The sequence below is a fragment of the Capsicum annuum genome, chromosome 5 (genome assembly GCF_002878395.1).
Source record: "Capsicum annuum cultivar UCD-10X-F1 chromosome 5, UCD10Xv1.1, whole genome shotgun sequence".
Lineage (NCBI taxonomy): Eukaryota > Viridiplantae > Streptophyta > Magnoliopsida > Solanales > Solanaceae > Capsicum > Capsicum annuum.
Window position 1 is genome coordinate 75169365 of NC_061115.1, and position 16199 is coordinate 75185563.

General features: G+C 36.6%; 1 protein-coding gene across 2 annotated transcripts in view; it reads left to right on the plus strand.

The window, feature by feature from the left end:
• LOC107870837 (3-hydroxyisobutyryl-CoA hydrolase-like protein 3, mitochondrial) overlaps positions 1 to 16199 on the plus strand; it is a 40542-nt gene that overhangs the window by 21398 nt on the left and 2945 nt on the right. The window contains exons 4-10 of one of the 2 annotated variants that reach the window (XM_016717504.2): positions 2428 to 2562; positions 2705 to 2801; positions 6889 to 7018; positions 7497 to 7675; positions 7839 to 7966; positions 8065 to 8166; positions 10951 to 11259. In XM_016717504.2, coding sequence (XP_016572990.1) covers positions 2428 to 2562; positions 2705 to 2801; positions 6889 to 7018; positions 7497 to 7675; positions 7839 to 7966; positions 8065 to 8166; positions 10951 to 11052 — 873 coding nt within the window. In that variant the 3' untranslated portion in view covers positions 11053 to 11259. Of the gene's footprint in view, positions 1 to 2427; positions 2563 to 2704; positions 2802 to 6888; positions 7019 to 7496; positions 7676 to 7838; positions 7967 to 8064; positions 8167 to 10950; positions 11260 to 16199 lie in introns of those variants that run through there. The other variant, XM_016717505.2, reaches the window with a different exon arrangement.

The window sequence follows — 16199 nt, forward strand, 5'->3', positions numbered from 1 at the left end:
TTCGTCTTAGTAATGGAAGTGTTGAGAAGGATGATGGATAAAGCTGTCATGGGAGGATTCATAAAGGGTTTCAATGCTGCAGTTGGGGGTGCTGGAACACTTTCGATTTCTCATTTGTTGTTTGCAAATGATAATTTGGTATTTTGCGATGCAGATAGGACCCAACTGGATTATTTAGGCCAAGTCCTCACTTGGTTTCAAGTTGTGTTAGTCCTTAAATTAACTTGAGGAAGTGTGAGATCATTCTAGCGGGAGAGGTTGGCGACATTGACTCTTTGGCGCAAGTTTTGAATTGCAGGGTTAGGGTCCTTTCTACTACATATCTTGGGTTGCCGTTAGGTGCTTCGAACAAGAATGTTACAATGTGGAATAGATATTTGTCAAAAGATGGAAAAGAGGTGCTCATTAAGAATACTCTTTCGAGCATTCCTGCTTATTCCGTCTTTGTTTCATGCTCCAGCTTCGATCTCTGGAAAGTTGGAAAAGATTCAAAGGGGTTTTCTTTGGGATGCGGTAGATGGGACAAGAAGGTGAAATGGGAGATTGTCATTTCTCCAAAAAAAAAAAATGGGACGGGACGACTGGGCGTCAAAGATTCAAAAGTTGTTTAACAAAACTTTATTGGGTAAGTGGCTTTGGAGGTTTAGGGTAGAGGTGAATGCTTTCTAGAGAGAGGTGATGGTTGATAAATATGGGGTTATGTAAGGGGAATGCAGAACTAGAGACGTGAATATGCCTTTTAGGTGTGGTTTGTGGAGGGATATCTTGAACGTTTGGGATGATTTCAAAGTAAACATTTCATTCAAGCTAGAAGATGGGAAAAGAGTAAAATTTTGGGGAAATAGGTGGTGTGGAGACAATTTATTGAAAGATGACTTCCCGAGCCTTCACAAATTTTTTTGCCAAAGAGACTTTGACAATACAACAAAACAAATTAGGGGGACACAAAGTGGAGAGACCTTTTAGGATCTGAGATTTAGGAGGAACTTCCATGGCTGGGAGGTGAAGAGTTCCATAGATTATTGGACTTACTCCACAAACAAGTCATAATAGTAGATAATTCTGATGCTTTGTGGTGGGAGGTAGGAAATAATGGTATGTTCTCAGTCAAGTCCTATGATGGAAAACTTCTGGTTAGAGAGGTAGATGTTTTTCCTTGTAACACTATTTAGGTTCCTAAGGCACCGAGGAAGGTGCGTTTCTCTGGTTGGCTAGCCACTCATGGGGTGATCTTGATGACGAAAAACCTTAGAAAGCAAAAGGTTGGTTGCATCAGTTGGTGTTATATGTGCAAGAAAATCGGTGAGGACGTGGACATCTTCTTCTTCATTGTGATTTTACCACGAGTTGATGGTGGGATATGTTTAGGTGGTTCGATACTTCATGGTCAATGCCAAGAACTGTGAAAGAATTGATGATTAGTTGGAAGAGCGGGAGGAGGAGGAGATGTAAGGCTTGGAACACTCGTGTTGATGCGGTTGGTGTGGAAGAGAATCGAGCTTTTCTCATGAGTAGCCTCTGGTCCCTTATTTTCTTTTGGTGCACCCATAGAATTCCAACTTGAATAGGAGACTGGGTGAAGTTTGTAGATTCTTTACTTTTTGTATACCCCTTGTATAAGGCCAATTGTGGCCATGTTTATGAATGAAAATACGTTTACCTGCTCAACAAAGAAGCATGTGAAAGAAGAGAACAAGGAGGAGAAAACTCAGCTTGATTATTCATCCAAGCTGATACTGGGTCTTAAGTTTTGAATATACAAGTGTTAGGATTGGAAACAATGCTTAAATCTAATTTATTTTGGCTTATCCTAATTTATACACAGTATCAATTACAATGTTATTACAATCTTTCAAACAATGCATGTTAACCAATGAGGTGCTTGTTTAATGTTTTTACCATCTTAGTCAATCAATAACCCTTCTCGCAGGCATGTGTGCGCACCTGTTACAGTTTATGAGTCTCTTTGGATTGGCTTATTTTAGGTGCTTTTTAGTCAAAATAGTTTATAAGCACCTCTGTAGTGTTTGGATAAAAATTTAAAAGTGCTTTTGAGCCAAAATGACAAAAATAAGCCAAAAGCCAAAAGTTAGAAATCCTCATTGATGGTTTTTGGCGTAAAGTCATAAGCTATAAGCCCATCCAAACAAGCTCTATGTACATGCCTTAAGTTATTTGCATGTAAAAAATGTGTAGGCTCTCTTCCTCAGGCATACACGTTATTCTAGGAGCTTCTTAACACTAAAGCATCAGCAGTACATACTCTGATATTATTCTTCACACATTATACAGAAATTTTAGATCCTCCTATGTAATGCTTGAATGTTTTATTTTATGCTTACATTCAATTGAGTACTGCAGCTGAGTTAGAGGAGGCCTTTGTGTAGTAAGTTGAAATCAATATCCTTTCTCTGTTATATGTAACAGGTATTCAAGGCTGAGTATCCTATAATATGTAAAGTCTTCGAGTACAAAAAGCCTTACATCAGCTTCATGGATGGCATTACAATGGGCTTTGGAATTGGTTTATCTGGTCATGGTCGTTACAAGCTTATCACAGAGGTAGTTCCCTACATCTATGGAGAATTACTCGTTTTTGCAAGTAACATCTTATTTTAGCTTCTTATTGTGTGCTCTAGAGGACTATGGAGAATTACTCCTTTTTGTGAGTAACATCTTATTTTAGCTTCTTATTGTGCTCTAGAGGACTGTTCTAGCGATGCCAGAAAATGGAGTTGGGTTGTTTCCAGATGTCGGTTTTTCCTATATAGCGGCACATGGTCCTGGAGAAGGCACAGTTGGTATATTTCTTCTATTCAGTTGAGCGTTTCTTGCTTAATTCCAATGACTATCTTGGTGCATGAAAAGTTACTTGGAAGAGAAATAAAAGATGGAAATTCATACAACTGGGGCAGAGAGATCTCTTTCCTCTCTAATAGCTTAAGTTTGGTTAACAAGGTTAAGTTTAAGCAGTTAACTTGGTAACTGAGCACCCTTATCTAGGGATGGAAGATTACAAAAGGTAATGAATAATATCTAGGTGCTAAAGCCAGCACGTGAAGCATGCTTCCATCAGTGTCTGTATGTTATTGAATGCTCTACTTGGACTTCCAAATTTGGAGGTAGGAACTATGGTCAACAATTCAGAGCTTTTTGAGTTGTCTGAGGTGATTTCCTTCTTTTATGAATTTAGGAATATGATTAGTTTGTCGAGCTGTAACCGAGGAGCCTTTCAATTGTTTGTTTGATAAAAGAACACCTCATAACACCTAATACCACTTCATGCATTCCCACCTGTTCAGTGTTGTCAAAGGAACATTAAGCGTGATAAGCCTAAAGCAAGGCGCAAAACATGTTGAATGCTTTGCCTTGCTTAATGTATGCAAAACACGTTGAGTGCTTTGCCTTGCTTAATGTATGCAAAACACGTTGAGTGCTTTGCCTCACTTAATGTGCGCGTCAATGTCATCATCAAGGCTCTTAAGTCGTACTTTTTCTTGCTAGTGAGCGTCTTTTGAAGAGGTAACACTAAATAGTTGATATTTCACTTTATCGTATTTTTTTTTTCGAATTAATTTGTACATATATTTTTTATTCATACTTATTATTATATTATTATTAGTCTTGGACGAAACATACATATTTGTGTTTTTTCTCCATAGTGCCATTTTTCGTTAAATCCCACACTTTATTAGCTCTTAAAACCCTGGACCTCAGAGCTTTTTTATGCTCCATTTTGACAACACTGCACTTTATACTATAAGAGAGTATAAGATAAGATTGGTAGTCACAATAAATTTAATACAATATAATTGCTACATGTGTCTATTACTTTGCCGCACACATTATTATTTTTGTCTTCATTCATTATTTAATGATCATTTTCATTTGGACCTTTATAAATGGATTTGTTGAAAAAAACCCAACTAAATCTTTGTCTTGAATTTTCACGTTAACACTTATTTTGGGATGAAGGGAGTATCAAAGCTTTCCGGACTCTTATACAATCTTACATGAGTTATAAATCATAGTTCATAGACAACATATCGAAATATTGTAAGCTGCCATCTGTGTAGTCTTTTGTATTGAGGTTCGGAAGGGAGTCTGTTAAATATCAAACCGGATAATTGTGTATTATCTATTCTAATAACAAATGGTTTTGGCAATAAAAATGCAGAAAAATTTCGTATTCCTCTTATCACTTCTAATAATTCCTTTTCATTCGTGGAATAATTAACTTTTGCATCATTAAATGTTCCACTGGTATATCTGCAGATTTCGTTTAAATCTGTTTGTAATAATGCTGCCCAATGATAGTCGGAGGCATCAGTTTGTAGGATTAAATTGTCTTTAGGTTTTGGTAGTCTAAGCTTTGGAAGCTTAGCACATTCTTCTTTAAGTTTTTGAACACAAAGGGTATGCTTCTTAGTCTATCCGAGTCGGTTTGATTTTCGAATAAGTTTTTGCAAAGGATTTCTTTTCTTCGCAAGGTCTGGAATAAATTCTCCTACATAGTTTAAGCAACCAAGAAACTTTTGTATCTCTTGTTTTGTTGTCAGAAAACTCTGTTATTTTCTTTGAAATATGAGTTTGTAACACTATTCCACTTTTTGAAATAGTCATACCAAGAAATTCTATTTCATTTTTGTTTATCTCAGCCTTTTTTTGGCTTAGAACAATTCCATTTTCAACACAAATTTTTTTACCCCATAGAGATATTGAATAGAAAGGGGTTTTATGTTTCCCACCATAATTTTGAAAATGAACGTTTAAATGCCCTTCAAAAGTAAGTAAATAGATCCAAAACATATAAAATGCGGTTAATCCCGCCGTGGCCCAAGCTATTATTGCGAAAATTGGCCAATACAACCATCTTTAAGAATTTCATCTTTGGACCAAAAACAAGCAAGAGGTAGAATACCACAAAGAGAAAGTGTACCTAATAAAAATGTGATTTTGGTAATTGTTTCATGTTTTCTTAAACCTCCCATAAGACCCATATTCTGGTAGTTTGTTGAACATATCAAAATATCGTCTATGTAGACAATTAGAAAATTCTCTTCAGAAAATATCTTATCCATTTTTCTTTGAAAAATCTGAGGTGTATTTTTTAGTCCAAATGGCATTACTAACCATTCATAATGTCCATTAGGAATACTAATGCTGTTAGAGGTATTGATTCTTCTGAGAGTTTAATTTGCCAAAAACCACTTTTGCAGTCGAACTTTGGGAAATGGTTTTTTCCTTTGGTTAAGTTGATAAGATTGTTTTTATTAGGAATAAATATCCATCAAAAACACAATTTTTACTAAGCTCTTTATAGTTTATAACTATTCGAGCTTTTCCTCTTTTTTGTTCCGCATGATTTCTTACCATAAATGCGGGACTGCTGTGTGGACTCCTGCTTCTCCTTATTAATTTTAGATCGAGAAGTTCTTGTATTTGAATTTTAAATCCAGCTTTGTCTTCTTTGTTATAAAGCATAGGTTTAACTCTTATGATAATACTAGGATCTTTAAGAATTAATGGAACAGTAGTCATGAGAAACCGGTATTAATTCTTCGGAAGACCTTATCATTGAGGTGCTGTGAAGTGGTGAGCCTCCATCCTTCGGAAGGCCTTATCATTTCGTTATTCCTTCTTTACTGACTCAGTACTTTTGGATTCTTTTTGGTCATAGTCGAGGGCATGTCCCGACTTAGATGTAATTTTGGTTTTAGAGGCTTTCATGGACAGATGCGGGTTTGTTGGTCATTGATTGACTCTTAGTTTTCATAGAGTTATCTATTCATCTTTTATTACTATCTTACTTGGCTTCTGCTTTATCTTGATTATTATTATTATGCTCTTGAGGTTAGGCTAAAAGGGGTGGTCTCCGGTCCATGGTGAGTTTGAGATACCCGTCTCGGTCAGGCCCTGGTTCGGATTGTGACACTCTTCCTCTTCTGAATCCATCCATAGCCAAGCCAAGTTCTCTCACCTCCATGCTGGGACATATGTGCATTTCCTCATCAGTCATCATATTTTCAAATTATCTCAACCTCGCTTTCCGCACCTTGTCTTCCATCGACATCACTCCCACTTTATCTCGAATATCCCATTTCTAATTCTATTTCTCCTAGTCAACCCACACATCCATCACTACATCCTCATTTCCGCGACCTTTGAATGTGAGAATTCATTGCTGACCAACACTCTACTCCATACAACATAGCTGGACTAATTAGCTTATACAAACGGGCTTTAAATAAAGTTTGTGAATACCCCCAATTTTATTGTGTATCAAATGCATCATTTTACAAAATTAAGCTTTTTTTTTTTTTTTTAAAATAGAGTATTTGTAGCATGAGTTTGGTTCCTGTATGGAGAAAAAAAGTCCAACAATGTACTGCTGTGTGTTTGCATCTATTCCTCTTAATAAATTTTGCTATATATTTCATTTCATAAGATGGGGTTTGACCGGATACTTAGTTTAACAAAATAATTTGACTTGTCTATCATATTAGAGTTTGTGGAAAAAATCATTAAGTAATACTGGAAATATTAGTTTGATTGAGGATATATCCCAGTTAAGATTGAATAATCTTAAATCAATTGAAATTAATAAATGATCAAGTTTATAGAACAATATATTAATATTATGAATGAAAAAGTTCTGGCTGACATATTATAATTATAGAATATGCAAAAATGGATAGACTGTTGTAGAAATTGTAACAAAGGGAGTAGTTTTAATAAGCCAAAGAGATGCCAAGAGATAACTTTTATCTCACTTTTTTGCTAGTATGCATCCATAATTTGTTGGCAAGAGATACTTGTATGTGTGTGTTATTGTAGAGCTTCCCACTCCGTTCCTATCTGTTTGCTTAATCAGTTTAGCTATTCCAGGTGCTTATCTTGGATTGACTGGAAGTAGGATATTAACACCTGCTGATGCTCTGTATGTTGGTCTGGCAACTCATTATGTACCTTCTGCAAATTTAGGTACATTGAAGGAAGCTTTGCTTGCAACTAAATTGTATGTCCCAGATTTATTGTTTTATCTTATAAATGTGAAGTTCATGCAGTGAATGTCAAATTTTTGATGAATTACTCAGGTTCACAAGACATGCACAACACGACCTTTTGAGTCCCTTTATCTTGTTTGTGCTGCTGAAATTAGAGATGATTTTGCACTTCTCTGTTCATGTAAAAGCTTTTGGTGTCCACATTCCTTAGGTTGTCTTTTCTCTTCAAATCCTTTAATGGTTTTTCTTCGAGGGAAGAGATTCCCCAAATTGGATAAACTTTTTGTCCATTTTTTTGTATTGTTTTAGTGCTTCTGTTGCTGGATTCTAATCATCACTTCCTGAGGCAAATCTGGTGTTCAGCGTTCTTCAGATGGTTGAGAATATTGTTTATTATTCCTTCTGACAAGTGTGTACTGTGATACTGATACAAATCAATTCAGTTATCTATTTCAACTTTGAAATCGGTCTTCTGTTTTGTTAGAACAGCTCTGAGGATCCAGATGAGGAGATAAAAGAACTATTGGCGAAGTACAGCAGCGACCCTGTTTCAGGACCCCGTTTGAAGTTACTTTTACCCAGAATAATTTCTACTTTCGCTGCTAACAAGTCCATTAGAGAGATACTAGAGGAGTTAGAAAATCATCAGCAAAGCGCTGATACATTGGGTAAGATTTGGTGGTTAAGACTTATTCAAGGTTTAGCAGTAAGACTTTACTCCTTAGATGAATTCACATGCTCCCTTTTTTATACTATTATTTTCTTCCATTGCGTAAAACTTAGACCCATGCTTTATTTTCATTTTCATGTTCAAGTTCATTTTATTGACAGTGGCAGAATGGGCCAAGGATGCTCTGCTAGGGCTTAGTAAGGGGGCCCCTTTTTCTCTGTGTCTCACCCAAAAGCTCTTCTCTAAAGTTGCATTTGCATGTGGCAAAAATGAGAACGACTTATCCAGGGTGACCTTCCCTCTTGTTGTGTAGTATTCCTACTTCTTTTTCTTCTAAAAGTTTTTTGATTTTCTCCTTTACACTAATGATTATCTTTTAACACTCAGCTCACTGGTGTCATGAGAACTGAATATCGCATTGCTATAAGGTCCGCTCTACGGAACGACTTTGCTGAAGGTGTCCGAGCAGTCTTAGTGGACAAGGATCAGGTTTGTTTCTTATGTCGCAAGTTCATGACTTCATAAATGTTAGGTTTGTGGTTTCTTAAGCGGAACTTTTAAGGGGGGCTGTTGTATAAATATACGTTAAGTTGGAGTAGAAACCAAATATATTTAGGATTTAGTATTTATTTAATCTACGTCTAGTTGGGCTTTGTAATTAAATTAGTATAGGAAAAGGTTTTCTGATATTCCAGCTAAATTAGGTTTTGCTCTATTATAAAAGGGGAGCTGCTAGCTATATTCAAGTTGTGAGAAGCAATGAGAATTGCAGAGAGCATTCAAAGACTCAATTGAGTTTATGAATGGAACATTTTCCTTTAAATTGGTATTAGAGCATCTACATTCTTGGTAGAGGATAATCAATTAACATCTGCTATCAGCGGGCGGCACTAGCCAATGTGTTGCCCGTCTGACTAGTGTGTTGGTAAATTGCTGAGTGTATTCAAAGATTCATTGAGTTTATAAATAAAATATTTTTCAGGGGCCCTATTTTTGTCGCCCCATTTAACTGGTACCCGCTTATGTTATTCGGTAATTTATGACAAACGCGTCAGCTTATAAAAACATTTAGATCTACATAACTGAAGTTGTAACCCCTTTTACATGCATCTCAGTTATGACTTACGTGCAGAGACATGAAAACTTTAAAAGGGTGTTGAATGAATCTGTTAGATTAGTAGTTTTGACAAATTGATGATTGCACTTTGTTCTTTATTATATATGAAACTTATGTTTCAATTTTAAGCTTATTCGAAGTGGATTTGGGTGTTGAGTCGTGTGTTGAATTGTTGAATTTTGAAGAATAAAAATTTAAGACACATGGTCACAATTTTTAGCCAATTTTAACATGTATTTTATGACTGAAACTCACATAAATGAAAAAATTAAAGGAGTATTAAATGAGTGAGTTTTTTTTATTGTTGATATGACAAATTGATGATGGGAGTTTGTTCTTTACGATATATGAAACTTATGTTTTAAATTTAAATTTAAAGAAGAGTGTTGAGTCGTTGAAATTCGAACAACAACCAAAAAACAAATGTAGACACATGACTGAAATTTAAGCTTATTTTTACATGCACTTGAGTAAAAAATGACTGAAATCAAATGTGAATTTTCAACTTTAATCGTGTCGGTCTGAATTCTTCCAAAAGCTGGTAAACATGCAAAAAGTTAGAAAATCCCCTCAAGTTAAATGGCGACCCGAGAAGTGGGGCATTCATGCATTTACTCTGTTCCTCGAGTGTAGTATATTTTCCTTGGTAGGGATATTATACTAAGCTAGTTCGTTTTCTTTGAAGATTGAATATATTTTTTTCTTTGCAATAGTGATACTGTACTGTTTTGTCCTTAGTGAGGATTTACAACTTGCAGGAAGCTAAAACCATTATGATTTTGGAGAGTTGGATCAAAATAGTGTCATATTAGGGTCAATTTCAATAAATGGGTTTGTCAGATTTTTTATGACCAAAATGGTGAAAACACATTGACATAGAGCACCTTTAGTGTGCAATTTTCACGTTAAAAAAATAGATGGACGTTAAATATATTTACACTGAAGGTGCTCTATCTAATTTCACGAGTCTTCTATGAATTTTACATTTTTGAAGAAAGACTCATTTGCTTCAATGCACCTTCAACATAAATTTTATTATCTCGAAATTTGAAAAGACTGTCATCGTCTGAATTGATGGGACAAGAAAAGACCTTTTTTTCATACACTAAAGACTCATCTTTACAATGCATCTTCAGTCAAACTACAAAAACACCTTTGAGGATTTTCTCCAAAACTTCATCTCAACTTTACAAAAGCTCTATCTTTATCCGAGGTCCCTTTTCTTCATCTCAATAAAATATATTTACACTGAAAGTGCTCAACTCTCACGAGTCTTCAGTAAATCTTTTACATTTTAAAGAAAGGCTCATTAATCGTCATGGACCTTCTGTGAAATTTACTGTTGAACAGTAAATTTACCATCATTCCTACTATTACGCGTAGGAATGATGGTTTACATTCTAGCTCAGAATGCGGGTTGTTATAGAGGGCTCATGTTAGCTTCTGTAAGAGTTATCTTATTTTCACATTTACTACAGAGGACTCATGTTAGCTTCTACAAGAGTCTAATTCTTGAACAGTAAATTTCACAGAAGGCTCATGACGATTAATGAGCCTTTCTTTAAAATGTAAAAAATTTACTGAAGACTCGTGAGAGTAGAGACCTTCAGTGTAAATATATTTTATTGAAATGAAGACAGAGGACCTCGGGTAAAGATAGAGATTTTGTAAAGTTGAGATGAAGTGAAGATAAAGAATTATTTTTTGGAGAAAACTCTCAAAGGTGTTTTTGTAATTTGACTGAAGGTGCATTGTAAAGATGAATCTTTAGTGTGTGAAAAAATGGTCTTCTCTTGTCCCATCAATTCAGACGATGACAGTCTTTTTAGATTTCGAGATAATAAAATTTATGTTGAAGGTGCATTGAAGGAAATGAGTCTTTTTTCAAAAATGTAAAATTCACAGAAGGCTCATGACAGTCAATGAGCCTCTCCTTAAAATGTAAAAGATTCACTGAAAACTCGTGAAAGTAGAACACCTTCAGTGTAAATATATTAACATCCGTCTATTTTTTTAACGTGAAAATTGCACGCTGAAGGTGCTCTATGTCCATGCGTTTTCACCATTTTGATCATGAAAAATCTGACAAACCCATTTATTGGAATTGACCCTAATTTGACTCTATTTTGATTCAACTCTCATGATTTTGTTTTCAGAACCCAAAGTGGAAACCATCTTGCCTGGAGGAAGTTGACCACAGCGAGGTAGAAGCTCTTTTTGAACCTTTGAGCCCAGATATTGGAGAATTGAATGTCTGAATGTGCCTGGATATCCTGTATCTACGCACTAGTAAGGATTAAAAAGATGATTCTCTTTTGGTCAGAAGAATACATGTTTACGTGGTTAAACCCAGACAATAAATGAGCTCTAATCTCTAGTTGATTTATCCTTTTATTCTTTTATATATTATATGTAAATGTACGAACACTGTCAACCCAAATGTCACGACGCAATTTCTCGAGTTATGATGATACCTATTTTTACCCATCAATAGATAAGTCAAACTATAGCCCGGAACGACAAGTAATGGGCTAGCTGACAGAAGACAAGAAATAAAGGAAATAGACAAGTAATGGACGTATGAATCAACTAAAATAAGTGATAAATTGATAGAGAAATACTATACAACACGGGGAGGACAAAGTATATACAAAATGAGTTTCCCACGATCCGGTAAGGTAGGTAAGGTTGGTACATGAGCCACCAAATCAAAATAGAATACTTGACAGTGCCAAATAAAAAAAATCTCAGAATGTACAAGAAGACTATCCAAAAAGAGCAGGAGGATCAACTCTGGACTTTAAAAGCTTGCCCCTTCTTTGAGTAGCAAACCGACTCTCAAAGCCAATCCTAGCTCTGAACAACAACACGGTTTGAGGATAACGCCGGTGGTGGTGACTTGTACTTGAATTTGCATTAGGAAAAAGATTCATAAGTGTAGTATGAGTACCAAAACGGCGGAACTCGGTAGGTAACATAGGCTGACCAATTAGCTAAATAATAGTAAAAACAGAAATAAAGTGTGAGAATGTAAGCTAAAGTAAAAAAAATAAAGGGGTCAAAATAGAATTAGTGGATCATGCTGAGCGGATGCTATAAATATATAAAACAAGCAACTTAAATATATAAAACAAGCAACTTGAAAGCGGAAAATACAACTTAATTGAACCTTTATAAGCCCAGAAGACACAAGTAAGAATGAAATAATCCAATTGAGTCCCCATAAGTTCTATAGATACAAACAAGAGTAATATGAGCATAAAAATGGAATTACAACCATAATTGATCACTTCCCACTTCTAATCAGGCAAATCAATTTCTATATATAACCCTCCTGTCGATATGTGCTCAACCTTAACTTGTTGACACACCATGCACTTAGTCACAAAATCAGCCACATCCTTCTTCATGCCATTCAACAAATAGATCTCCTTGAGATCATGATACATCTTATTCAAACCAGGATAAACAGCACCTCACGAGTAGGATAATTCCTCTTATGTACCTTCAACTGCCTAGAAGCATAGGCAATCAGCTTCCCATGCTGCATCAATACATAACCAAGACCTACCCGAGATTCATCGCAATAGACCATGAACCCATTTTTGCGTTCCTAGAAGCATAGGCAATCAGCTTCCCATGCTGCATCAATACATAACCAAGACCTACCCGAGATTCATCGCAATAGACCATGAACCCATTTTTGCGTTCTGGCATAGTCACAATTGGAGCCGAAGTTAACTTATCCTTCAACTTCTCGAAACTCCCTTCACAGGAATCTGCCAAAGAAAACTTAACCTTTTTCTATGTTAACTTAGTCAAAGGAGCAACTATCTATGAAAAGCTTTCCACAAACCGCCTATAATACTCGGCTAAACCCAAGAAGCTCTGAATGTTGGATAGAGTCGTAGGTCTAGCCACCACTTCACCACAACAACCTTCTATGAATCCACTATGATCCCCTCACTAGAAGTAATATGACCCAACAAAGTTACAATATTTAACCAAAACTCACACTTGAAGAACTTAGCATACAACTAGTGTTCTTTTAAGGTCTTAAACACTACACAAAGGTGATTAGCATGATCCACCTCGCTCTTCGAATAAACCAGAATGTCATCAATAAATACAATAATGAAGAGATCCAAATACTGATGAAAAACTCTATTCATCAGATCCACAAATGCCCTCGGAGCATTAGTAACCCCAAATGAAATCATCAGAAACTCAAAGTGCCTATACCGAGTACGAAAAGCAGTCTTAGGGATATCTACCTCCATAATCTTTAGCTTATGGTACCCAGACCGAAGATCTATCTTAGAAAATAACTTGTCACCTTGAAATTGATAAAACATATCGTGTATCCTTGGAAAAGCATACTTGTTCTTGACCATCACCTTGTTTAACTGCCTATAATGCACATCCGAAGGGAACCATCCTTCTTTCAAACAAACAACACCGCTGCACCCTAAAGAGATACACTAGGAAGAATAAACCCCTTATCCAGAAGATTCTTAAGTTGCCCCTTGAGTTCCCTTAACTCAACTGGAGCTATTCTATATGGAGGAATAGAAATTGGATGAGTGTTCGAAATTAGATCAATACCAAACTCTATTGCCCTATCTGGAGGAACGCCAGGAAGACCATCAGGAAAGACCTCTAGAAACTCATTAACCACTGGAACTGACTGGAAAGAAGGACCTTCCAATTTAGAATCTTTAACTCGGACCAAGTGATAAAGACACCTTTTAGAGATTAACCTCCGAGCTCTACGATAAGAAATGTATCTTCCCCTAGCAGCTAAAGAAACACCCTCCTACTCTATAATCGGTTCACCAGGGAACCTAAAGATAACTCTACAGGTCCGACAATCCAAGGACGCGTAACAAGAGTGCAACCAATCCATCCCCTGAATAACATAAAAGTCCACCATATCCAACTCAAATAGATCCACCAAAGTTTGCTTGCCACCAATAGATACCACACCCCCATATAGATTCTCTTAGATATAATAGTGTCACCTATTGGGGTAGCAATAAAAAAAAGATTCAAAATAACTTCCAGATCAAAACCAAAATATACAACCACATAAGGAGTCACATAGAAGAGAGTGGACCCCGGATCAAGCAAATAATATACGTCATGAGAGAAAAGCTATAACGTACCTGTAACGACATCAAGTGAGAGGCGAACTTCTTTATTCTAGCTTGAATGTCAGCCACCAAATCAGGAGCATACCTTGCCAATTGATGAAACTTCAAGGCATATTCCTTGATAGACATCCTCCCCTGTTCATCTTTGCTTCCCTCAACTCTTGGGGAAAGAAATGATCCAGAAAAGCACCAGAGAAGGCATCCCAATAAGATGACCCCTCCATATCCCCTCTATCCCTATCTTACTCTTTATACCACTGATATGCAATCTTTTTGAGCTAATAATTTGCAAAGTTTACCCCTTCCACATTGGTAGCCTGCATTACCCGAAATTTCTTTTTCCATTTTATCTAAGAATCCCTATGGATCCTTCTCCACTTTTACTCCCAAAAAGTTGGAGGACTCATCTTCATAAATTGGCCAACCTTTGTGGCCTCAACAGACAAAGCACCAGATGTATCACGCTCAGCCTGAGCAGCAACTAATTTAGCAATAATAGGAATAGACTGATAGAATTCTGCATTAGTCACCTCTCCTTGAGGAGGACTAGTAGCGACTGGTGTAACTCCAGAACTATTAGGGATAGGATCGTGAGATCGAAGATGGACCCCAGAAGTAGGATACACCACTTTAGCATTACCCCAGATGGGATAAAAGAATTTCCTTGTGTTCCAGATCTATGAGACATGATTAGAAAGACGAAAAAAGAAGGATTAAAAAAGATTCCAGTACTAAGACTCCAAGCTTGAAATAAAATACCAAGAAAGTGAGATATTACTAAATGCCTTGTAGTCTCTCCCATATGAGTGTGGCGCGCTACACACCCCTAAAAGAGACTCTACTCGACACGGCTTTGTGGACTCCCAATTGACCATGAACCTAGGCTCTGATACCAACTTTATATGACTCACCCTGGGGCTTTATCCTAATGGGCGTCCCAAGTTCGTCCAGGACCGGAGACCGCACCTGTTACCCAAACCAACCTCCAACCGCCTTCGCTAAGTTGGCTAAATTCCGAGTATGTATCAAAATAGTGTAATAGATCACATAAATACTTTGGGAATAGATCACAACCATGACCAACCCAACTGAGTCTAGCCATCCCATACCAATAATCTAACTATACCAAACCATACCAAAACAAGGGCCATAAACCAGGCCATAACCACGGATGTTTTGAGACATAATATAATTAATCCTAAAATAAAGTATGATGATACAATGAGAAATTATGTCCGATGATGCCAGCCTCCCAGCTTATTTCAATTACAAGGCCAACAACAATACCGATCCCACCTATTCAAACCCATAAAAGTACCACAAAGCCTCTAACCAAAAATTTAATGAAATTCGATTGGGACATGCCCCCAACCATAGCCAAAACCAAAATCCAAAATAAAATCAAAGTGTCCAAACATATCCATCACATGAAATGGAGCCTTATGAAAGGATGAAAGCTCACCACTTTAGTCTAAATATTGATCCCGAGTTAATCACTATATAGGAGGAGTAGAACAGTAGGTTTCTACATAGCATGGGTATACAAATGCCAGTAGACGGGGTTAGTGAGTGACCGCTAGCATGATCTCAGGGTAAGGATAAAATAATCTCATTTAAATAACAAAGTAAAATCATCCATATGCACACAACCATACATACATACATACATATATATATATAACCAGAAAAAGGGACCGAGTTTAGCATGTCTTTAAAAGATTTACCTAGGCAGTGTATCTTTGCCGTCCTAAACCACCCACGAGCTATATGGGTTAATCTCCCTCTTTTGAAAAGTCCCCAGTACGTGTAGCCACACGACCAGGAAAGAAACCCATGGGATGACTAGCACATCCCCTAAATATTGTGTGACATCATGCACACGGTCACCAAGACCAACCTCATATCGACAAATATGAGTTTCCAATTTTGGTCCATCGAGACCTCCACCTTCCACGACTTTGCTACACATCCCGCCATTATTTCCCAATTAAAACCAATTTCCACATAACCAAGCCATTATCCATTTATTAACCAAGGCCATTGATATTGTTATTGTCATACCAACCCTTACTTGCAAGTATCATCCATAGCTAACTATTCATAGGTTTAAGGGGACTTTTAAGTGCCCTTACATTTACCATATTGAACTACTTGGGGGATTCCATGTACCCTTTAAGCATAACCATTAGCCATTTACCATTCCAAGCCATTTAAACCATGCATAATTCCTTTACCAAGTTTTAAAACATGCA